This window comes from Elgaria multicarinata, chromosome 8 (genome assembly GCF_023053635.1).
Source record: "Elgaria multicarinata webbii isolate HBS135686 ecotype San Diego chromosome 8, rElgMul1.1.pri, whole genome shotgun sequence".
In the NCBI taxonomy this organism is placed as follows: domain Eukaryota; kingdom Metazoa; phylum Chordata; class Lepidosauria; order Squamata; family Anguidae; genus Elgaria; species Elgaria multicarinata.
This window is the reverse complement of record NC_086178.1, coordinates 7,613,915-7,638,824: the sequence shown is the minus strand read 5'-3', so window position 1 is coordinate 7,638,824 and position 24,910 is coordinate 7,613,915. Positions and strand designations below refer to the sequence as shown.

General features: G+C 44.5%; 1 protein-coding gene across 3 annotated transcripts in view; it reads left to right on the top strand.

Annotated features, from left to right (window-relative positions):
- The window catches only part of ABCC5 (ATP binding cassette subfamily C member 5), an 85,127-nt gene that overhangs the window by 44,387 nt on the left and 15,830 nt on the right, over positions 1 to 24,910 (top strand). For all 3 annotated transcript variants that reach the window (XM_063131805.1, XM_063131804.1, XM_063131806.1), the window contains 16 exons: positions 528 to 676; positions 2,789 to 2,896; positions 4,720 to 5,070; positions 6,130 to 6,201; positions 6,592 to 6,716; positions 7,800 to 7,872; positions 9,901 to 10,104; positions 10,684 to 10,827; positions 12,319 to 12,421; positions 13,396 to 13,580; positions 17,081 to 17,227; positions 17,577 to 17,706; positions 19,956 to 20,109; positions 20,218 to 20,346; positions 20,483 to 20,669; positions 24,168 to 24,257. In XM_063131805.1, the coding sequence (XP_062987875.1) occupies positions 528 to 676; positions 2,789 to 2,896; positions 4,720 to 5,070; positions 6,130 to 6,201; positions 6,592 to 6,716; positions 7,800 to 7,872; positions 9,901 to 10,104; positions 10,684 to 10,827; positions 12,319 to 12,421; positions 13,396 to 13,580; positions 17,081 to 17,227; positions 17,577 to 17,706; positions 19,956 to 20,109; positions 20,218 to 20,346; positions 20,483 to 20,669; positions 24,168 to 24,257 (2,351 nt within the window). The remainder of the gene's footprint in view (positions 1 to 527; positions 677 to 2,788; positions 2,897 to 4,719; positions 5,071 to 6,129; positions 6,202 to 6,591; positions 6,717 to 7,799; positions 7,873 to 9,900; positions 10,105 to 10,683; positions 10,828 to 12,318; positions 12,422 to 13,395; positions 13,581 to 17,080; positions 17,228 to 17,576; positions 17,707 to 19,955; positions 20,110 to 20,217; positions 20,347 to 20,482; positions 20,670 to 24,167; positions 24,258 to 24,910) is intronic.

The window sequence follows — 24,910 nt, the reverse complement described above, 5'->3', positions numbered from 1 at the left end:
AAGGCCTGCCAAGAAAACGTCAGCGAAAGCTGGCGTCCCTCCAAGAGTCAGTAATGACTCAGTGCTTGCACGAGAGGTTCCTTTCCTTTCCCTCCTTCTTCCATAATACTATGGGTAGAATCTGGTGGTGACTGCCCGCGAGCAGACAGCCCCACTGATTCCATTGCACGAGGGGCACCCACCGCTTGCGCAATGGAGACTTAGCGCTTCTGGGGGCAACCCGAAATGAGCACAAACGCTCATTTCTGGAATGGAGCTCACATAAAGGCTGGTCTGCTGACCTGCCCCATTCCAAAAATAAGTGTTTCTGCTTGTTTCGGGGCTTGTCACTGGAAAGTGCTAGATCTCTGTTGGGTAAGCGGTGGGCACTGCCAGCGGAATTCTGCTTGTGGAAGAAAAGCAATTGTGGGCAGCACTGGATGCTGCCCTGAGAATAATGAAGTCGTAATTAATTTGGAGAACCCCATGTGTGTGCTGTATGTTTTGCTTATTCCTTCATGTATAGGTGTTGTTTTCTGTATTTCCAGAAATAAGAGAAGAAGAACGCAAAATCTTGGAACGTGCTGGATACTTCCAGAGTATCACAGTAGGAGTGGCCCCCATAGTTGTGGTTATTGCCAGCGTGGTGACTTTCTCTGTCCATATGATCCTTGGCTTTGATCTCACAGCAGCCCAGGTATCTCCTCACGGAAGCAGGCAATGCTAACATCAGAAATGGGAAAGGGCGTGGGGAAAGTTTGCCAGTTTGAAATCCTGTATCCGTTTCTAAATCTGTCTGCCATGCATTTTACTTTGCTCCACCATGAGAAGAGGTTGAGTGGAGGGGGCCTCTATGTTAATGATCTGCACACTTTTCCTCTAGCATCAGTTTTATGGCTGACATTCATGAGTTGGGGACGGATTGAACCTGGAAAGGACCACTGCTTTTTGGCAAACGAGGGGTGGCGATTTTTTTTGCTTCTAAGATTGCAGCAAGTTTATTTATTTATTTATTTATTTACATTTATATACCGCCCCACAGCCGAAGCTCTCTGGGCGGTTTACAACATTTTAAAATAGTAAACATTAAAAGTATACAATTTAAACACACACACACACACACACACACACACACACACATAAAAACAGTATAAAAACAACAGTATCCATTTAAAAACAACAATTGTGGGGTCCATTAAAAACAAACTTAACATTGTTAAATGCTGTTAAAATGCTGTTAAAAATGCCTGGGAGAAGAGAAAAGTCTTGACCTGGCGCCGAAAAGATAACAATGTTGGCGCCAGGTGAGCCTCATCGGGGAGATCATTCCACAGTCGGGGGGCCACCACTGAAAAGGCCCTCTCCCTTGTTGCCATCCTCCGAGCTTCCCTTGGAGTAGGCACTCGGAGGAGGACCTTAGATGTTGAGCGCAGTGTACGGGTAGGTTCATGTCGGGAGAGGCGTTCCATCAGGTATTGTGGTCCCAAGCCATGTAGGGCTTTATAGGTTAAGACCAGCACCTTGAATTGGGCTCGGAAACATATAGGCAGCCAATGCAAGCGGGCCAGAATCGGTGTTACATGCTCAAACCTCCCTGTTCCAGCTATCAATCTGGCTGCCGCATTTTGCACAAGCTGCAGCTTCCGGACCGTCTTCAAAGGCAGCCCCATGTAGAGGGCATTGCAGTAATCTAATTTGGAAGTTACCAGAGTATGGACAACTGAAGCTAGGTTATCCCTGTCCAGATAGGGGCATAGCTGGGCCACCAACCGGAGTTGGTAGAAAGCACTCCGTGCCACCGAGGCCACCTGGGCCTCAAGAGACAGAGATGGTTCTAGGAGAACCCCCCAAGCTACGAACCTGCTCCTTCAGGGGGAGTGCAACCCCATCCAGAACCGGTTGAACACCCCCCATCCGATCAGAGGAACCACCCACCAGCAGCATCTCAGTCTTGTCTGGATTGAGCTTCAGTTTATTAGCCCTCATCCAGTCCATTGTCGCAGCCAAGCACCGGTTCAGCACATCCACAGCCACACCTGATGAGGATGAAAAGGAGCAGTAGAGCTGCTAGTTGTATTTCCTCACAATACAAAGTTGTGAGGAAAGCTTTTGCAAGTTTATTTCTTTGTAATTTCCATTCTCCCAGCTGGTTTCTGGTGATGGCTTCTGGTGCATTTGAAAACAAACAAACTAGAATGGGTGTATATTTCTGCAAAAGGCATTTCATTATTGCCTTATACAGTTTGAAGGCAAGCAGGATTAGGACTCAAGTTTTGGTTGACAAAAATCTAATTCAGTAACCTCTGGAGCTATTGCACTTTTCAGTGTCTGCTACTTTATTCTTAATGTTGCAAGGGAATTCACCTGCTGACATTCTCAAAAAATGCTGCAGCATGCAGGTGTCTTGAAAAACCTCATGGCCCGTGCTAAAGCTGATCATTGATCTAAAATTATTGCAAGAATAGGGGTCAGTGTAGCTATGACCTCTCTCCTATTATTAGTCTTCATGAGGGAGCAGGGCCATTCCGGTGAGCAGCTATAAAAGTGTCTTGTTCCTTGTTTCTAGCAGTTGGGTAGATGAAGTGTGTAGTACAATTATGTGCATTAAGCTTCCCTCTCCCCCAGCTCGAAATTTCTGGAGCAAAACACACACACACACAAAATTTTCATATGCAATTCCCATGTATGGGTTTGTTTGCTCTTACCTGAAGGAGTTTTTTTTTTGCCCACCTCTTGTTATTTTTGGATTAATGTGAGTCTGATGATAAGGTATTGTAGTCGAATGTTATTCCTTCCATCTGTATTTCAGGCTTTTACAGTGGTTACAGTGTTCAATTCAATGACCTTTGCCCTGAAAGTTACACCTTTTTCTGTGAAGTCTCTGTCTGAAGCATCTGTTGCAGCTGACAGATTTAAGGTGAGTGGTCTCTATCTTGCTTGTTTTATTTGTCTGGGTTGTAGTCTTTAACATATCATGGTTGTAGAATATTCACATGCTAAGTCTCTTGCTACTTTCGTAGCTCCTTTCACACCAAGAGTGTGTAGACCTGTTATCTCAAGGTAAAACTGAGTGTAGGACCTTAAGTATGAGCCTAAAACATAAGCCTACATATAAGCATTGAAATTTGGGAATATATGTTGAATATATGTGCAGTCCTATAGATTCCTAGATAATAGCTATACAGGTGACCTTGGTTTAAGGTAAGCAACTTCCTTAGAGCAGTGATATTCAGACTACAGAGAAAGGTTTCTCTGTCAACTTGTCTGCTATGTGTTGCAGAAAGTTGTTTGGGATATTCTTTATTTTATTTATTTATTTATTTATCACACTTATACCCCGCTCCCCAGCCAAAAAAGGCTCTCAGAGCGGCTTACACTTAGCAAAAAAGACATTTTTGAACTCGCTTAAGCCCCTGCTAACATGGTCAATGGATGGGAATGCTGGGAGTTGAAGTCCAAAACATCTGGAGATTTACTTTCTGCCCACCCCTGCTCTCGAGTGCATAGTTCATTCAGATGGAGAGATGGCAAGTCTGCTGGGCCACATGATTTTCCCATGTGAGTTGAGAGTGCATCGCAGAACACAATGGGAAAATATTGTACATTACAGCTTAGATAGACTTTTCTCTTTCATTTTTCTCTGGGATTCCTGGTGCTTGTGACTCCTCTCTTACAGTTCCTGAACCAGCTAACGTCCAGCTCTCTTTTCCTTGGGGAATATGTTTATCACTAGCATAGCCTGTCCAAGACCAAATGGAGTTAAAGTCATTGTACAAATGCTTTGAATAAAAAATGCTTTTCAGGCTTTAAGCTGATGCCATTTGATCATGCAGGAATTCCTTAGCCATTTGAGGGATTATTATTTTTTCATTTGTGAGTGGGGCATAATCATTTAAAAATGTACAAGAAGCTAAAAGAGAAAATTAGGCAGAAGAGGGTGGGGAAACAGGAATAATCCTGAGAGTGCTGCGGTAATATCTCCTAAGTAAGGGGCTTGTGATTTGCTCATTTGGGCAATATTTCAGTGCAATTTCCACAATTGGTTATGGGTTGGGAGTCAGTAAGGGTAGGAGCATTTTTGTTGGAAATACTGGTTTTAAGTAGAAACTAGTCAGTCTTTGGTTTTATTGTGTAAACTGTTTGACAGATTTTGCAGTATCTTCTGAGAATGTTGCTGAATAGATGGATGTGGTGGGATACCTGATATAGAGGCTCTGATTATTATTATTTTTAATAATGCTCTGCTGTCTTCAGGCTTGGTGATAAATTTTCAAATTCTTAGGTGACTGAGTTTTGTGCAGGGAATTTAGCTTTACTTCTGAACATTGATTAAGAAACACTTCCATCCTTTTAAGCCTTGTGGTGTTTCTAAGGAGCAGACCTTTCCTCTGCCTCCTAATCTTGCTCTGTATCATCCTCCAAGCCCAGAAATACAAGGCATGTGATGGCATAAATGCCCCAAAGTACCAAATATAGCCATGTTTTCTGTCTTAAGTCAGTGATTAGAGTATGGTAACTTTTCAGAAGTCTCTCTGTCTGAGAACCACCACATTCATGGATAACCAGGCCCTGTTGCGGACCTGGAGTTAGTGTTCACTAATGAGCTACCTTTTGCTCTTCAGCTTCCTCCCACTGTGTATAGCCTGATGTGTTTTGCTGCGTGAGTGTGCCGTAGGCTTGTCCCCCCCTGAGTCTTGACCAGGTGTCTCATCTTTGCACCTCTCTCACAACTCCTATCAGAGTTTGTTTCTAATGGAAGAGGTTCATATGGTAAAGAAAAAACCAGCCAGTCCTCACGCAGCCATAGAGGTGAAAAATGCCACCTTGGCATGGGAATCCTCCCATGCTAGTGTCCAGAGCTCACCAAAGATGACCCCTAAAATGAAAAAAGACAAGCTAGCCAAGAGCAAGAAAGAAAAGATGAAGCTGCAGCAGCATGAAGGACAACGAGCCGTGCTTGCTGAGCAGAAGGGCCACCTTTTAGTGGACAGCGATGAGCCCCCTAGCCCTGAGGAGGAGAACAAACATACCCAGTTGGCGAACGTCCGGCTACAGAAGGTTCTTTACAATATTGACCTGGACATTGAGAAGGTGAGGAAACCAAACTTTCTCTCCTTTGGGTCAGAAATTTCCTGGAATAATGGAACGTTGTGTTTTACAGAGAAAAAGTAAAGATCATTTTGCACATTGTGTTTTCAGCACAACACCACCATGAGATACATTTCACTTTTGGAAAGAGATGCATGTCAGACATATTCTGGAGTAATGTGTAGGGTGACCAGATGGAAAAGAGGACAGAGCTCCTGCATCTTTAACAGTTGCATAGAAAAGGGGATTTCAGCAGGGGTCATTTGTATGCATGCAGCACCTGGTGAAATTCCCTTTTCATCACAACAGTTAAAGCTGCAAGAGCCCTGCCATCTTCTGTATATGGTCAAGAGAGCCTACTGTGACTCCCTAACAAGGGTCTATGTGAGTGTTTCTTCTGTGTTTTCCCTTCACAGATTAGTACTGATAGCAATGGGCACTCAGATATGTTCTGTATAACAAGAGAAAGGTTAAAGTGCCACCTGTTTGATTCAATGAATGGCCCTGTTCAGAAGACACCTTAAACCATGGCTTTAACAACAGTGAATAAAGCAAAAAGCCTTATTATTCACTGTGGTTAAAGAGGGCCAATAGCTTAGGCTGCAATCCTATGGACACTTAACTTCAGGGAAATGCCCTGTTGAATTCTGTGGGACCTTTTTTCCAAATAAGCATGTATAGGATCCTGCTGTTAGTGTAGTGCCTTTTTTTCTATTTTAGAATTTAGATATTTTGCAAATTTAAATCCAGAAGGCATTAACAACTTACTGCCAAGATAGCCGGCCTGACCATAAAAGAATCATAGCATAGCAGAGTTGGAAGGGGCCTACAAGGCCATCGAGTCCAACCCCCTGCTCAATGCATTACATTAAGGGCTAGCTTTCAATTTGGGTGGTGGGAATTCCCCCTCCCCTCCCCCCAATTGTATAATCTGATATTATCTGGTGGTTCTGTGTTCTATTCCATGCACTTGTTCAGTAGTAAAGCTGTATGCAGCATTACTTCCTAGTATGAAGCATTGATTTCTTGTGCAATAATACTTCTTTTTATGGTCTAAACTAGGGGAAACTTGTCGGGATTTGTGGCAGCGTGGGGAGTGGGAAGACCTCACTCATTTCGGCCATTTTAGGACAGGTGAGAGATCTTCACTTGGTTTCTTCTTCCAGACGGTCAATTCCGCTGGTTCTGTTTCCCCTCTGTCTACGAGAGAAGCAGGGCATCCATGCTGCTGCCCTCTCTGCCAACAGCTGCATTTTGCTCCATTTGCCTTTAGCCCACACGATCAATAATTTATCTGACCTCAGTCTCAGATCATCAAATGCTATGAAGTGCGGCGCATTTAAGAGCTTAAAATGCCTTAAATTGCTGTACACGTTGAGCTCCCACGAGCCTAGTTGGTTTTTTGCATGCCTGAAAAGAGACTGGGGGGGTGGGGATGTATATGAGAGGGAGAGGAAGGAGGGTGGAACTTTCCACGCAAGTGTGGAGTGACTTCATTTGTAGACTTGCCGCTCTGTGTTCTAGATGACTCTACTGGAAGGCAGCATTTCTGTGGATGGGACATTTGCCTACGTGGCCCAGCAAGCGTGGATTCTCAATGCTACGCTTAGAGATAACATCCTCTTTGGCAAGGAGTTTGAGGAAGAAAGGTTGGTGTGCTACAATTAATGTGCTGACCTTTTTTTGCTAATGCTCACCCTCTTTGGTACAACATACGTTGATCAGCGCACCAATGCAACAATGTCTGTCATTGCCAAGTGTTTTGTGAAGGATCACTCTTAATTAGGTAACTGTCGCTGACTGTATGTTCTAAATAATAATAACAACAACAACAACAACATTTATTTCTTACCCGCCTCTCCATTCTGATCGAGGTGGGGAACAGCAGTAAATATAAAATACATAAAACTGAATTAAAACAGAATATAAATTGTTAAAACATCCTAAAATCATTTTAAAAACACCCCAAAATCCCGCTGGATAGGTCTGCCAGAAGAGATCAGTCTTCATAGCTTTCTTAAATGCTGATAGACTGTTAAGTTGATGAGTCTCCTCCGGCAAGCCATTCCACAGTCTGGGAGCAGCAGAAGAGAAGGTCCTCTGGGTAACAGTTGTCAATCTAGTTTTTGCTGACTCAAGCAGATTCTTCCCAGAGGACCTGAGTGTGCAGGCTGGATTGTACAGGGAGAAGGCGATCCCACAGGTAGCCTGGACCCAAACTGTGTAGGGCTTTAAAGGTGATAACGAACACTTTATACTTCACCCGGAAACTAACAGGCAGCCAGTGAAGAGATTTTAAAACTAGATCAATAACTGCAGTGTAGAGCTGCCCACCTTTTGCAGTATATTTTGGTATTGAGAGGCAATAAAAACAATTATCCATAACAGACCTTCCTTGTCTGAAGCCTGCCTGCTCGTCTGATAAGATGGAGTTTTGTTCAGCCCAGTTCTCTAGTTTCTGGAAAAGAAACTTGGCCTAGATTTTGGCAGGGATATCAATTAAACTAATGGGCCTATAATTTCTAGGGTCCCTTCGATCTCCTTTTTTGAATAGTGGGACAACTATACTAAGTTTCCAGCCATTAGGAATACATCCTGTATTATTTATATGGGTAAATAAGCCAGCTAGTAGACACAGGGAAAAAACTTTAGGGGAGTTACAGTCCAGACTAACTTAATGCCAGGAAATCTTGCTTCTGTTCATTGCCTTTTTAAATGTTGTTTTTTTCCAGATACAACACCGTGTTGAATGGCTGCTGTCTCAGACCAGATCTGGCTATCCTGCCTAGTGGGGACCTGACAGAGGTAGGAATCTTGTTTGACAGTACTAGTCCAGCAATTTGGGAGATACTGCTTAGGAAGGGAAGGATCTTGACATGCTTGGGAACTGATGAACGGCTTCTCTCGTACATTGTTAACTTGATTAAATCCTACACTGCCCAAGTCTATCATTTGACTCTAAAATGTTGAAGTTGTTCATATTAACTTGTCTTATGTTACCGATAAGATATCTTTAATGGAATCTGTCAGGCAGGCTCATTAGAAAAATAATCAGCCCACACACTGATTACATTTCAGGCACATGCATCATTGTAGCCAGGGATGGTGCCAGGCTTTTTTGTGCCCTAGGCAAGGTGAACTAATTTCACCCCCCCCCCACCCACCCCAGCGTACCCCCCCACCCCAGGTAGGCGGAGACGGATGTTACCTTTGGGCTGGGCGGGACACCGCGGTGGGGGGGGGAGGGCAGCTCCACGTTCTTACGTCTGGCATGCCCGGAAGTCAGAACGTGGAGCTGTCCGCCTGCCCCCCACCACTACCCCAGCGTCCTGGCTTGGTTTTGGCTGGACGGGCGCCCAGCTGAAGCCAAGCCAGGGACGCTGGGGTGGCGGGCGGAAGGGCGGCTTTGGAACGTGCACACGGAAGCTGCCCTCACTCGGCCAACTCCTCGCTCTGGGAGTTGGAGGGCAACTTCCGGGTGCGGCGTTTGGCACCCCTCTTAGCTTGGTGCTTTAGGTGGCCGCCTGACTGGCCTCTATGGCAGCACCGGCTGTGATTGTAGCTATAGAATTTCCAAACTCCAAAGCAGTTTGAACATTGTTTATTTGGGCAGGCAAACCACCCACTCAAAGCACCTCTGTCTTGTCTGGATTGAGTCTTAGTTTATTGGCCCCCACCCACTCCATTACTGCAACCAGGCACTGGTTCAGCGTGTCCCTGAAAGGAGACATTTTCTGTGGCAGCATTCCAGTTACTGAATTCCCTCCCAAAGGAAGCAAGATTGGCATAATCTTTGAAGGCATTTATGTGAACAGTGAAAACATTTTTATTCCACTTACCTTTTAGTGGTTGTTTTTAATTGAAAGTTTTAACTAATTTTTTCTGATTTAGGGTTGTTGTTTTAATTCTGCTGTTGAATTGTTAGGGCAAAAAAGTGGGTTAAGAGAGTTTTAAGTGATAAATATATAAAAATAACTATGATTAGGCACATAAATATCCTCATCACAATGTATTTGCTATTAGCCAAGTCATGTTTTCTTCTTCCCTTTGACTGCAGTAATTGCTTTTAAATTAATGGCTGCCCATCTTTATTTTGTAAATCTGTGTTTTACTGTTGCTGTTATTTCAAATGTTTAATACTGTTGTTACACTTCGCTGTATTTTATATTTATAGTTTAAAATGTTATCTTGAGGAAGCTTTGCTTCAATAACTCTTATTGTGTTTTTAATTGTGTTTATTATATTTGTTTTATTATTGTTTTTATCAAGTTTTATTAGTGATTGTAAGCCGCCTTGATTGCCATTTTTGGTAGAAAGGCAGGTACAAGTCAAATAAATGGAAGGCAGTATAACAATATTTGAAATAAACATATAAATAAATTCCAATGATGTACAAGGCCAGTGTGCTTTATAGCATTTTGATTGTTTGGTTAGATGTAGGGGGCCAGGTTTCAAATCCCTGATCACCCACAAAGATCACAGAATAGTTTTAGGATAGTCCAAAAAATACTGACCTGCCCATCTCACTAGATTATTTTACTTAATTTATTACATTTATATCCCCTCTTTATTCCATTTTGGAAATCAAGGGGGCTACATGTGATTCCCAGGTGATCTCCACTCCAAGTGCTGTCCAGACCCAGACCTGCTCAGCCTTCAGCAAGGTGGCTGTTTCATGTGCCTTCGCACCATGCCCTGGGGGCTATTGTGCGGCTTAAATATTGCTTTGAGATTTTTGGAGGAAGGACAGGACACGTAGGCAACAAATGAGGTCCTCTGTCTTGTCTTAAGTGACACGAAAGGAAACCTTTTAACAAAATGCGTTTAATTTAGATTGGGGAGCGAGGTGCAAACCTGAGTGGGGGGCAGCGCCAGAGGATCAGCCTCGCCCGAGCACTGTACAGTGACAAGAGCATTTACATTCTTGATGACCCGCTCAGCGCTTTGGATGCACATGTTGGAAACCACATCTTCAACAGCGCAATACGGAAGCACCTGAAGTCAAAAACGGTTCTCTTTATCACACACCAGCTACAGGTAATTAATAAATCCCCCCCCCCTCCCCAGCACCCCAATCTTTAGATATTTGGGGAGGGAATAAGTCTGGGTGGCGATAACTCCTGCTGTTAGAGAGTAGCTATTAATTTGTACAGCCCAAATTGCTGATTGTAGTATAGAGTGAAAAATAGCAGGTGTGCCTGCTTGAATAGAATTTTAGCTTAAATGTAGCTTAGAAGGAAAGGTAGCAAACGAAGAATGTATCAAGAATGAGTAACTGAAGTTGCAAATTCAGGAGAATTGGAGAATGTACAGAAAAAGGAAACAAAAAAATATTCTGGGTGGTGGCTACTGGAGTGGTGGTAGAGTGTTTTTTTTTAAGTTTAGAAAAATCTGGTGGCTTCTAAAACACAGACAATGTGAATCAGAGGAAATAGCCCTCAAAACACAAGGGCACGGGGCTGTCCGGTAAAGCTGATTGGATGCAGTTTCAGGATAGAGAGATGGAAGAACCTCCTTGTATTATGTGTTATTAACATGACTTGCATAATAAAAAGGAATTTAGGCTCAGCAACCCACACGATGATAAGTGCTCTTCTCCCTGTCATCGGTCTCCAGTATCTTGTAGATTGCGATGACGTGATCTTCATGAAAGAGGGCTGCATCACCGAAAGGGGAAGCCACGAGGATCTGATGAATCTGAACGGCGACTATGCAGCGATTTTTAACAACCTGCAGCTGGGAGAGACGCCGCACGTTGAGGTATTTATTCATACTCACTATTTCTGTACTGTGATTCTCTGTTGTGAGCAACTGTCAGGGTCTGGGGGCGTGGGCGGCAGGGCCTCAGCACAGGAACACTGGGGCCGGGATGGACGGCAGTGGAATCAGCAAACAGAGTCCAGATAGAGCTGGAGGCAAAAGGCAAGGTCCAGAGGCAGGCAAGGTTTGGAGTCCAGAGGCAAACAGAGTCCAGGCAGGGCCGGAGGCAAAAGGCATGGTCAGGAGAAACAGAAGGTCTGGCACAGCAAGGTCCAGGATTGCAGGTAGCCGGGAACAGGCTGCGGCAGGCACAGGAGACTGTGTTGCTGTGGCAAAGCTGGAGTGGACATGCAGCTCTTCTATAGCCCTTTCCTGGGTGCTCCCAGCTGTTCTGTGTCAGTCCACCTGTGAGTGCTTGATGATATGAGCCTGGATCCTGCAACTACTCTGCGGCCAGCAGGGTGCACTGTGGCCACCAGGTGGTGCTGCAGGACAGAGCTCACCAAAGATGAACCTGACAGCAACCCCTGCTGTCTGCAAATTACAAGCAAAAAAAAAAGAAAGGAAAAACAACCAGTTAATTGATTACATTTTTATGAGTTCACATAAAAATATGGATGATCAAAAACAATCCATGTAACAGTAAAACAATATAGCCCATAAATCAACCATGGGGAGCCCCTGGTCTGTGGAGCTCCCCAGTCTGGCCCAAGTGGAGCCCCCTGCTGGAAACACTCTCGGTAACCTTGCCCCCGTACCTTTTTATCTTGGTGTGCTGGGGATGAAGATCAGGGCATCTCAAGTGGAAATGCGGAGAAGTCGTGATCGTCTTCTCCAGCATGCTGTGATAGGAACAAAGACTGTGACCTCTTCACAACTGGGCTAAGAAGAGGAGAGGTCCTGGTCTTTATCCCCATTGTGGCACACTGGGCAGGTGCAGCACAATGGGGTTGAAATTGTGGGATGGTGGTGGTCTGGGAAGGTGTGTGTGTGTGAAAATGGGAGGGGGTTGCATGATGACAGTGGTCCTGCCTATTGCTGGCTGATAAGTGCTTCCGGCCGCCCTGACTTTTATGCCAAAATAGTTCCCCAGCTCCGATTTAAACAATCAGCAGGAAATAAGCACATTAATCTTGTGCATACAAATTAAAAGCTAGGCAAAACTAGAAAGCCTTCTGTATTCGGTTTCTTTAGAATGTGTCCAGGTTTCTTTTCTCATTTCTCAGCTTTACTTACTATGCTTGTAAGCTCTTTATAGCAGCTATGATGGGAATCAAATATTTCTTGTTTATACTTGTGGCTGGGGGTAAAGAGCGATCTCCTACTTAAAATTGCAGTTGCCAGCAAGTTGAGAATATTTGTAAGGCTATTAGGTGAGACATACATTTATTTGGGGTTCTAGCCAACGCTGCCTTACTTTTCCTGCTGCGTGGAAGAATTTCTATTTCGAGGTTTAGATAGGTTGTGTCTCAGTTCCCTTCCTTTTTGCAGATTAATTTAAAGAAGACTACAAACAGTTCATTAAAAAGGCCCCCAGATAAAGGCACGAAATCTGGATCTGTGAAGAAAGAGAAAGTGGTCAAGAAGGAAGAAGGTACTATATGCCACCCAGATATTCATATGCACTGGTTTTAAACATTTGAATTAGTTTTATGTATTTTATGGTGTTTTTATTTGTGTTGTGCTGCCTCGATCCAGAGGGAGAGGCGGGTTTCTTCTTCTTCTTCTTCTTCTTCTTCTTCTTCTTCTTCTTCTTCTTCTTCTTCTTCTTCTTCTTCTTCTTCTTCTTCCTCTTCTTCTTTGCTTTAAAGGCCCAGCTATACATACATACAAAACTTCTCTCTCCTTAAAAGGCTCTGGTTTAAAGTGATATAGTGCCTGCATGTATTCTGTTCTTATACACTACACTGTAGACAATTTTCAGCGTTGCTAAAAGTGTTGTTTTTAGGTGATGGTGACCCCGTTCAGAGGACACGCTAAGCCACGGTGTTTAAGCGTTTCTAGCTAAACATTATGGCTTAGCGTGTCATGTGAATCATGACGTAGCGTGTCGTGTGAACCATTCCTAACCATGATGGCTACATAAACACGGTTTAAACATGCTCACTAACCATTTACTGCAAAAGGGTTAGCGGTCTAACCATGGCTTAGCATGTCATCTGAACAAGCCCGGTGACTCATCCCGCCCTTTGTTTGCGTACTGTGGGTTTTTTAGGCCCTTGTCTATCACAAAGGTGTTTGCTAATTATTAAGGCGATACTTTCCATGCTGAGGAGATCTTTGCTAGACTGATAAACTTGCAGTGAACGCCTGAAAGCAGAGCTTTGCAGTGAGGGCTTGGAATTATCTTGGGAACTGATAACGACTGTGTTTGCGTAGGGAAACTTTTAAGCGGAGCCTGATTCTAGCCCATTTACAGATCTGTACTTCTTTCTAAGTGAAATTCTTATGCTGCCTGCCAGTATAAATTTCCTCAGGGAGGCCTGTACGACACAGGCCTGATTGCAGCCTCTGGACGCTGCCCATCCGCCTACTCACCCCTTGGTTTGCCCTCTCTGTGTGCTTTAGGTCAGCTCATGCAGCTGGAAGAGAAAGGCAAAGGTTCGGTTCCTTGGTCAGTTTACGGCGTCTATATCCAAGCGGCTGGAGGCCCCATTGCTTTTCTAATCATCATGGCACTTTTTATATTGAATGTGGGCAGCACGGCATTTAGCAATTGGTGGCTGAGCTACTGGATCAAACAAGGCAGCGGGGTAAGAGCAACAGTGTATTTGAATCGCTCGTGGATTAAGAAATTGTCTTCATGAGAATAGTTGAGAGGAAGCCTCATTCCAAATTAAAGGAGCAGGAGATGGTTATTTTCAGAGGCAAGTCTTAACAGAAATCTGCAGAAAACAATTCATAGAATCACAGAATAGCAGAGTTGGAAGGGGCCTACAAGGCCATCGAGTCCAACCCCCTGCTCAATGCAGGAATCCACCCTAAAGCATCCCTGACAGAGGGTTGTCCAGCTGCCTCTTGAAGGCCTCTAGTGTGGGAGAGCCCACAACCTCCCTAGGTAACTGGTTCCATTGTTGTACTGCTCTAACAGTCAGGAAGTTTTTCCTGATGTCCAGCTGGAATCTGGCTGGACATTCTTTGTGCACTCCGGCTCAATCATTGGGGATGGGTGGCCAGGGGCAGAGAAGCCTAAAATTTTAAGTATTGTGGGGAGTCTAAAGCCCTATGCAAGTGTTCGCCTGCTCATGTGTAGCGCCTTGTAGCAGAGCACTTCCTTTCCATGCTCGCTTTCCTGAATGGGTTGCTCACTCCAGTAATAAATCAGACTTGTACATGCCTTCCCCTTCCGTTCCAGCCCTGCCTAGCTCCAAGGGACAGATTTCCTCTTCCTGTCAAATTCTTACCTTCCTCTCTTCTCCAATTCCTATATGAAGAACTGTTAAGGTGTGAAGAGAGCCGGCTTTTTTAAAAAAAGATGGTGAAGAGAATTTGGCTTGGGCATGGTATACCATGGATGGTGCGTTTCTAGTCAGGGTGGGAGAAGACGGCTCCGTTCCATGGACTTCTCAGAGAATCACTCAGAGGAAGGTTGAGGCGTGCACAAATGTGGAACCACTCAAAAGCCCTATGCTCTGGGAGCAAAGTCCAGCTCTGGTGGTGGCAACTTGGGGACCACACCAGTGCCTAGGGGGCAAGGTCCATCTGCAGTAGTGTGACTGTGTCCTCAGCGCCAAGGGATCAGATTGGGATCCAGGAGGTACACCTGAATGACACTGAGCCTGAGTGGTGTTGGGGAGTCATCACGGGCAGGCGCCTTCCCATTCTTTCCAACCTGTCCGTAACTGAAGCAGCTGAAGTTTGCATGAAGGGCCCAGGGAGTAGCGCACTGGTCCTTTAACACAACTGTTTACGGAAATGTCTTGTCTTTTGGTGGACCCCTGAGGCCCAAGGGGCCTTCCAACTCCTAAATGAGAAGCCCCTTTTTCGTCATCCTGACCCTTGCTACTTTTTGTGGTGGAAACAGACAATGCCAGTACTGCCATCAGGGCTGTGCTCCTCTCACAGGAGTCAGCCTCAGTTATTGCTACAGTAATATGCCTACTACTCACGCAAACTGACCTCTTCAGAATTACACCATCAGGGGAAAAGAACTCGTAGCTTCCAGGTGATGACACGGTGTCATCATCAGGAGTGGGTCTTTCATTTTTCTCCAGGTCTGGCCTGACGGCTATAATCTGGAGTATTTACAGTCTTCTTGGAAGCTGAACCAATGCCCAATCTGGTGCCATGTTATGCCCCAAAGTCAGGCATTCTCCCACACAGGAAGGCATGTACAAGTCTAATTGGCGAAAGCCCTGCCTTTAACAGCGAGTAGGAAGAGCAAACTATTTGAGGATGTCCTCCATCCACTTTAGAGAGGGGCGTCTATTATTAGTCCAATGTTCTAGCGTTGTCAAAGCATCTTGTGACAGGGATTTCCCCTTGTGCATAGGGAGAGTTATCGATGGTATACTTAACCTGGCCGGATTTAGTGGAGTAGATTGTCAAATCTTAAATAGTAAATTTAAAGAAGCCCAAAGTAAACAGGGTGAGGGTGCCATTAATTTGAGGACTAAAAATGGGTTACCAGAGGAGTCTTTTAGTAGGCTGAAGGCTGCAAAACATTACTTTTTTGAGGTTTGGAGGAGCACATTTGATCCTTCTTTTGTGACTGATATTGAAGATATAAAACTTCATTAAAAAGAGTCAGACTGTTTGTTCATCAAGCCCAGTGCTGTCTGCTCTGATTGGCAGCAGCTCTCCAGGGCATCTGTGATCCTTTTAACTGGCCAGACATTGAATCTGGGACCTTCTGCTTATAAGGCATGTGCTCTGCCATTGAGCTTACAGACCCTCCTGCCCTGGGAGAGTTAAAGCTCTGGGCTCTCCTTACACGACAGGGGAATGAGCCATTTTTTGCTCTGCACATCATAGCCTCAACTAGCACACCAGCCTGCCTGTTAAGATGACAAAGATACTTGGCATTCATGAAGTGCTTTAGAACATTTGGAACATTTCACACACATGATCTTGCTGTAAGACAGCAGCCTTGTAAGATAAGACAGTATCATTAGACCAGGATGATCAGAGGTCTAGAAACAAAGCCCTATGAAGAGAGACTGAAAGAAGTGGGCATGTTTAGCCGGAGAAGAGAAGATTGAGAGCACTCTTCAAATACTTAAAAGGTTGTCACACAGAGGAGGGACAGGATCTCTTCTCGATCCTCCCAGAGTTCAGGACACGGAATAACGGGCTCAAGTTAAAGGAAGCCAGATTCCTGCTGGACATCAGGAAAAACTTCCTAACTGTTAGAGCAGTGCGACGGTGGAATCAGTTACCTAGGGAGGTTGTGGGCTCTCCCACACTAGAGGCCTTCAAGAGGCAGCTGGACAATCATCTGTCAGGGATGCTTTAGAGTGGATTCCTGCATTGAGCAGGGGGTTGGACTCGATGGCCTTGTAGGCCCCTTCCAACTCTGCTATTCTATGATTCTATAATTCTATGACCCATATGAACCTGTAAATTTACTTGGGCGTATTAGTAAGCAGCTCTTTGTTGGGAGAAGGGGTAGTTAAGCTGATACTGATAATGTCCAAAATTAATTTAGAGATCCAGTAATCAAACTGCTAAAGAAAAAACTATTTATAGGACAGCTTTCATAGTGGAGCTTTGTTGGGTGACAGTGTTTGTTAGTGCCGTATTTAGAAAGAGCTATGGAAAAGAATGGTGAATTACTGATCTGCAAGTCTTAAGTCAAAAATAAAAGGGGGGAAGTGCTTTTCAAAGTATTGTGAGCCAAAATAACTTGATGTCAGAAGGAATTTTGCTTCTTAGGCTTTTTGGGAGAATTAAACACAAGCTAGTTTTTGTGTTTCTGTTGGAATAAATAATTGTTCTTAAGGGAGAATGCATATGTTTAGCTGTATTTTTCTGGGTTTCTAGAAGGTCTCTAGCAATTCCACAAATTTTTAAAACATATTTTTTTGTAGAAGCACAGGTTTGAGAATGGGGTTGCATAGTTGTGGGAGCTTTGAGGGATCTCCATACTGGTCACTTCCTGGATTTATATACGTAATACTATTAAGTATTCAAATAAAACTAAGGACAGGATATTGGCTGGAGATTGCTTATCTGACTGTGAAATCGGAGAAATCTATATCCTGTATCTATTGAAGTCATGTAACTGGTCTTTTATTTTATTTTTTTAAAATAGAACACTTCTTTGACGTTGGGCAATGAAACGGTTGTGAGCAACAGTATGAAGGACAATCCTCACATGCGATATTACGCTGGCATCTACGCGCTCTCGATGGGTGTCATGCTGATTCTGAAGGCTGTGCGTGGTGTTGTCTTTGTTAAGGTATGTGTGTGGAGGGGGAAGGGGTAGAATGGTAGAGTGGCCTGGTTTACAGCGGCCTTCATGTCCTCATGCCTCTCGCCTTAGCTTTTGAACCCTCCGAGATATAAATCAGAAGGCTTTCTTGGGCTTCTTCCTTGCACAGTATGCTGTTTCTCTTGGGTCCCTCAACCTCTTGCATTGAGAGCATGAAGCTCCTTTCTTGCGGCTACAGTATCCTGGTTGCCTTTCTTGTGGCTACAGTAGCCTAGCTGGTGGGGGAGTCTGTGGTCTTCTGTGAAGCTCCCTTTGTAAGTGCATGCACAAGGTAACCCTACCTGGTTCCAGCAATCCTCTTTCACTGTCATTCCAGGGGACGTTGCGGGCCTCTTCCAGACTCCATGACGAGCTCTTCCGACGGATTCTTCGTAGCCCTATGAAATTTTTTGACACTACACCTACGGGACGGATTCTCAATAGGTTTTCCAAAGATATGGATGAAGGTAATTGTCCTCTCTTAGTGACCTGCTTGTGCTAACGAGTAATTCTGGAAAGGTAAATGGCCTGGGAATGCGAGCTAGTTCGCCATGCAGAAGAAAATAACAGGTGGGTGTGTTCCAGCGGGGATTGCACCACCCCTTTGTGAAAAACATCCGTGTATATGGCAAGTTAGCACATGGGAGAGAAGACCGTGATTTCCCCCCCCCCCCCTTTGTGACATTCAAGTTTACCATGGCAGCCGTTCAGACAATGTAACCTAAAACAGAGCTTAAAATAAATGAATAATATTATGCAGATTCAAGTGTGGAAGTCCTAGGAGAAAAGTACCACGTGTAATTTCAGCCTATAGAAAGTCCACCTTGAGTGCCATTGTTTGGCAGAAGGATAGAATATTAATCAATGGCTTTTGATGTTTATAGACATTATGGAAACTGTCAAAAGCGTATGTATAATATGGGTGCTCCAAATCCCTACTATTAACTTTTGATAATGAGACTTGCACTTTCAAGTCATGTTTTAGCACTAAAATGTTGACATATGAACTGTTTTGGAGCATAGATCGCTTTACAAGTGTTTTTTTAACTTGCCCACAAATGATCTGAAGCCGGGAAGGCTGCTGAGAGAGCCAGCTAACTGTGCAGGTAATACCAAATTGAATTTTGTCTAATTACAAGTAGGCAGTGAAGAGTGTTAAAGCCTCACATGGATTTGTACTGGGGTCTGTTAGGAAGGTTACTGGGAATAAAATGTCAGTACTAGTGTCATGTAAACATACATTTGAAAAGCTGTGTGCAGTTCTGATAGCTATATAATGTCAGAGGTCTTGAAAATGGCAACTAAATCAAGGAGGAAAGAAAGGCAGGGATCATAAAATGTTGTATATTTGTTTTTAATGTTCGCTGTTTTTAATCTTTGTAAATCGCCCAGAGAGCTTTGGCTATGAGGCGGTATATAAATGTAAATAATAATAATAATAATGACAAATGACAAAAATGTTGTTGAAAAGGAAGAGGGAAAAAAGAGAAGAATTTACACTACTGGCCATGGAAGTCAAAGAACTATGGCAACGGGAAAAGGTCACAATTATTCCGTTAGTCACATCAGTCACCAGCATCACATCAAAAAACTATATAGAAAACCCTCAGAAACTGGGCCTACCAAAATACATCCACACCAAAATCCAGAAAGCAGTCATACTTAAAACTTGCTCAATTGTCAGGAAATTCCTGAATCTGTAAAAGACAGCATGACTTGGCAATTCCTGCCATGTCTGTCTATAAAAACCGCCATGAGCAAGAAAGAGATAATAATAATTTTAAAAAGTGACTAACTGGGGACAGAACAGAGGTTTAAGAGATTGTGAATGTTGCAGAAAGTGTGAATGGAGGCTCTCTCAGAATCATGGGCAATAGTTTTTGAACAGCTCTTTATGCAACCTATTATTAACTTAAGGAATTCGTTGTCTAAAACAGCCACTTGCATAGATAGCTTCTTTTAAAGATAAGGCAAATTCATGGAGGAATACTTCTGACGGCTCTTCTTAGCTCTGATAGCTAAGAATGGAACCTCCATGTATAGAAGCAGTATATTATCTCCAGCTACAATATGCTTGGGACAAACCAGAGGGATGGCTGTCCCTAATGCCATCCCTCGTGCATTTCTCAGGGGCATCTGGCTGGCCCTGGTTGGAAAAGGAGTAAATGGACCTTTGCTCTGATCAAGCATGACTGTTCTAGTGAGTACTACCAGGAGGCTGAGACAACTACCTGTTCTAACCAGACCTTCCATGGGGTCTGCTTCAGCTGTAACCTTAGCTATAACTAGTGGGGAAGAATAATTGGGGGAAATTCTTACTGATTTATCTTTGGATGAAAGCTAACAGTTTGTCCAAACACATATAGCTGTTAGCTATGAAAGACCACACAGCTCCAAATGATGTAAGACAGGGCTTTCCAAAATGTCAAGAGAGCAGCAGGTTGGTACAAATGTTAGCTCCTTGGCCTAGCTATGAACCCGGCCAGGAGCAGGGCAGGTGATGATAATAACTTAGAAGGAGAAGGAGGGGCCTGAATAGATCTTGGCTGGGTTGGCAGACTGTAGTGGTGGGTTTCAATCCCTTGGGTAGAAGTGGGATCTGAATTTCTGCAAGAGAGCGTAGCAAGTGTGTATGCATAATCTGGCGCAATTTTGGTTTGAACATTTGCGTTGGGTCTCCCGTGTGAACACTGCCATCTGTGTCCATCTCTTCCAGTTGATGTCCGTCTGCCGTTTCAAGCTGAAATGTTCATACAGAACGTCATCCTGGTGTTCTTCTGCGTGGGAGTGATCTCTGGTGTCTTCCCGTGGTTTCTAATGGCAGTTGGACCTCTTGTCATCCTTTTTACAATCCTACATGTTGTATCTAGGTAAATCGCGGTTAGTTGTTCAGGGTCTCTTCAGTTACGTTCCTCCAGGCAGGTGATTTCAGTAGCTTGCTACGCCAGTTTTCCCATTTGGTTCTTTTTTGTCTGCAGGGTCTTCATTCGTGAGCTGAAGCGCCTGGACAACATTACACAGTCTCCGTTCCTTTCACACATCACATCAAGCATACAAGGCCTCTCTACAATCCACGCCTACAATAAAGGGCAAGAGTTCCTGCAGAGGTTAGCGCTCCACTTCTTTTCTGAAATAACTGTGTTTATATGCTGCTGGACTTTAGCTTCTGACTGCTATAAATTGGCAAAGACCAAAGTATAAGATGCATTTCCATTTCAAGTATTTCCTACCTCTTTTTTCTAGATATCAAGAACTGCTGGATAACAACCAGGCACCTTTCTACCTGTTCAGCTGTGCAATGCGTTGGTTAGCTGTCAGACTGGATATAGTCAGCATTGCCCTCATTACAACCACTGGCTTAATGATTGTCTTAATGCATGGCCAGATCTCCCCTGCCTATGCTGGGCTAGCCATCTCCTATGCTGTTCAGGTGAGGACTTGCTTTGTCTTTCAGAATGTATTTGAGTTTGGGAACTCCTATTCTAAATAGGAACGGCATAGAACTTCTTTGTGGTCTTTGTGCATTACACATACGGGCTCTGAGTGTGTGCAGACCCTCAATTGGGAACCTTCTGTGGCTGAGGAATGTTTTCGGGGGGTGGGAATCCTCCCCCACAAATCCCTGTGTGCATGTCCCTTGCTGGCTCTCACCTATTCCCTCAGTTCTCTTTTGACTACCATTGTGGCAGCCTCAAAGGGAATCTTACCTTGTTTGCCTCTTCCTGATGAAAAAACTAAAACTTGCTGAGGTTTAAGTTTCGTGTTCTGTCTGTCTAGTGAGTCCTATCTATCGTTTTTGCGCTTTCTCCCCCCCCTCCTTTTGCGATTGCCTGATGGGGGTATGGCCTTTTGGCAGTAAACTCCCACCAACGGAGGGACATTCATGCGGTCTCCATTGTTTCGGAGAAGGCCCCATGTGCTCGTTTTGCCAAGTCGTCACGAAACAAGCAAAGTGCAACTGGTCTGCCAGGCTTTGAGGCAATCTTTGGGACAAGGCCTTGAGCATGGCAAAGCCTGTGACGGACAGGACATCTGTCAAAATGTCCAAGGTGTCACACACACACACACACACACACGCCATGAGATGTTAGAGACTCTGCCCCACTCCATTGTGGACCTTTCGGTGGCCCTGGGATTGAAGCCTCCATCAGAAACAAGGTGAAATCTGCTGACTGCCTCTACCGCTACTCCTTCTGATCTGCCCACACCAGGCCGGTTGTCGAACATTGCGACAGCCAAAAAGCTGACTCAAAGGGCAAGAGCCCATAAGTCTCGGTGGGAGTCGAAGAAGAAATAGAAATAATAATCATCTTTGGCTCAGTCTCTTGCAGCCCTGACTTTGACCCTGTCTGCTTTGGTATCAGCGTCGATACCAACAATGCCAGCACCTTCGCCATGACTTAATTCACTGATTGTAGTGCATCTCTGACCAATATCAGAACCAGCACTGGGCATCCAGCCATTAGAGGACCCTCAGGCAATAGCCTCTACATCAGAAGGGGAAATTCAAGAGGCATCTCCAGTCCTGATCATATGGAAAGGAACTGAAATGAGTCGAAGTTAATCACCTCCGTGCTACGACCGCCATCCTCTGTCTCAACAGGGGTCCCCTGATTCTTCCCCTTAGGCTGCTTCTACTCCGAATGGAGAGGATGGGGTTCTGAGTGGCGTGAGCAGCCCCAGTATAGACTGTGCTCGCCCTGCTCTGATGGGCAGAAATAGTCTCCATCCTGCTGGAATCCTCTGCAATGCTGACGCTGTGTCAAAAGAGCCTCACTGAAGCCATGATATGGAAGTTGCTAGGGACATATGCCAGCAGTGGTTAGGCAGTGGAGTATTTGCCTGATTGGTGCTCGCGCCTTTCTTCAGCTCTGATGTCGAGGCCAGCTCCAGATCAGGAGGCCTTTTTAGTCCCGTCAGAACCTACTGTACCACCAGTGCATCTGTCAACATCAGCCATTCCCATGGTACCACTAATGTACTTGCAAAGTGCAGTGCTCTCAGCTGTTTCCATGGTGTCAGTATTTTCCCGCCTTTTGGTCAACCGGTTTCTCTGGGGAGTCTGAAATCTCGCTCCATCGATCCAACATCTGGGCGAGTTCTGGCTGTTGGGTGGGTATAGGAATGTAATAAATAAATAAATAAAATAAATACAGGTGCAGAGTCTATTGTTCTGCAGAATTTTCCTATCAAGCTATCTGAACCGCTGGGTATGGTGGACCTTCACCTGCTTTCCTTGAAAAGGGTTTTCCTAGTGGTGATCATCTCAAGAGTGTAGGCCCAGTCAGTGTTGTGCTCTGCAAGTTGATCCACCTTACCTGATGTTCCATCGTGACAAGATGGCGCTCCATCCTGATTTGACTTTTCTGCCTAAGGTTGTCCCTAACTTCCACAACAATCAGAACATTGATTTTGTCAGCATTTCCCCCCCTTTGCCTGCCTTCCACATTGACTCCGATTTTCATGCCTTGGATGACCAGCATGTTCTGGCTTTCTACAAATCTCAGGCTGAACATTTTTGCAAGTCACCTTACTTTTTCTTGTGCTACGGGAGTAAGCAACAAGGACTCCCAGTGTCGTTTCGCCTCTTGGGTAGCGTGCACCATAAAGATGGCCTATGTGTTGGGAAGTCTTCTGTTTTCAGATCCCATTTGGGCTCATTCCACTAGGGCAATGGCTATGTTGGTGGGGCTTTGCAGGGACGTTCCCCTTCCAAAACTGTGCCAGGTTGCTATCTGGTCAAGGGCGCCCACTGATTAGTCACTACAGGTTGGATGTCTGGGCTAGAGCAGATTGCTCCTTTGGACGTGTGGTTTGGGTCCAGGCTACATGGTTTGGGTCTAGGCTACCTGCGGGATCTCCTTCTCCCGTACAATCCGCCCCACACACTCAGGTCCTCTGGGAAGAACTTACTCCAGCCAACAAAAACAAGGCTGACAACCATTACCCAGAGGACCTTTTCTTCTGCTGCTCCCAGTTTGTGGAATGGCTTGCCGGGAGAGAGTCGTCAACTTAACAGTCTTCCAGAATTTAAGAAAGCCATAAAGACTGATCTCTTCCGGCAGGCCTACCCAGCGGAATTTTAAGATGCCTTTTTTAATGGTGTGCTGCTTTTAATGATGCACTGGTTTTAAACGTTTGAATTAGTTTTATGTAATTTATGGTGTTTTTATTTGTATTGTACCCCGCCAGAGGGGTACAACACAACATCCAGAGGGAGAGGCGGGTAACAATTATTATTATTATTATTATTATTATTATTATTATTATTATTATTATTTTGCCAGCCTTTCTACAGTAGGACACCGATCCCACCTCTAGAAAGTCAGCTTCCTACGCACCCATATGTGTGATGCATTCTTGGAGCTGGAGGGGGATTTGTCAGTAATGTGTCTATATGGCCTCTGCAAGGAAAAATAAATGTTAGTTTGGAAGGGAAGCCTTAGAGAACCTATGGGCAAGGAGAGACAATAAGCTGTTACCAGGGAAGGAACTTTGAAGGAAAGGATACTGCATGGTCAAGGAGGCAGTAGGATGGAATTATATTTAGTATATGTTTATTTTGATGTTTGTGCCTAACCACACGGTGTTTTTGCTGTTCAGGTGAATTTTGATTCATTAACGGAACCTTAGCAGGAATTGAAACTCTTGGATTTTAGTATGCAGCTGATCCTTTATAGGCCTTGCTGATGGTTACCATTTCATTGCCTAAAGAAGTACAGCGTTGGATTGTGGTTTAGGAAGATGCTTCGTTTAACATATTTACCACGCAGAGTTAATGTCAATGCGTGTGTTGTTATGTGTTAGTTACTTTGAGGGTTTTGCAATGATGGCAGCTGAACCTAGAAAATGAATAACCGTTAATGAATTAATGCAGCAGCGCTGGTAGTGATACAAGTGGCTCAATTATTGTTTGTTTCATCCTCAGCTAACCGGATTGTTCCAGTTCACAGTCAGGCTGGCTTCAGAGACGGAAGCTCGTTTCACTTCTGTGGAAAGGATTAATCACTATATCAAGGTATTCAAAACACTTTCCCAGTGTTTTTGCTCATTACGTTTAGTGTTCTCAGATGACCTGTCTCTACTAGAAAAGCGCCTCCAGTGACTTTATGGTGTTCTAATATTTACTTAATTTGACCTTGTGATGTTTGCTGAATAATTAAGCATGATCATAAATATTTGGAGGAGAGCGGTTTAAACAAAATCTCTTTATTTTTGCTCTGTATTGCCACAATGCCGCTCAGATTGGCAGTTGAACTTCAGAAGCAATGCCTGTAGAAAGAACTGTATGTGTATACACATACATGCATTGCCCTTTAAGAAGAGGAGGAGAGCCAGGATCTCTTCTCGATCATCCCAGAGTGCAGGACATGAAATAATGGGCTCACGTTACAGGAAGGTTCCGGCTGGACATCAGGAAAAACTCCCTGTTAGAGCAGTACGACAATGGAACCAGTGACTTTGAGAGGTCGTGGGCTCTCCCACCCCAGAGGCCTTCAAGAGGCAGCTGGACAGCCATCTGTCAGGGATGCTTTAAGGTGGATTCCTCCATTCAGCAGGGAGTTGGACTCGAAGGCCTTAGAGGCCCCTTCCAACTCTAATATTCTATGATTCTATGAACCTGTGAGCGCTCCTTCGGGTTGTGGAGAGGATAACATCTTGTGGTGATGA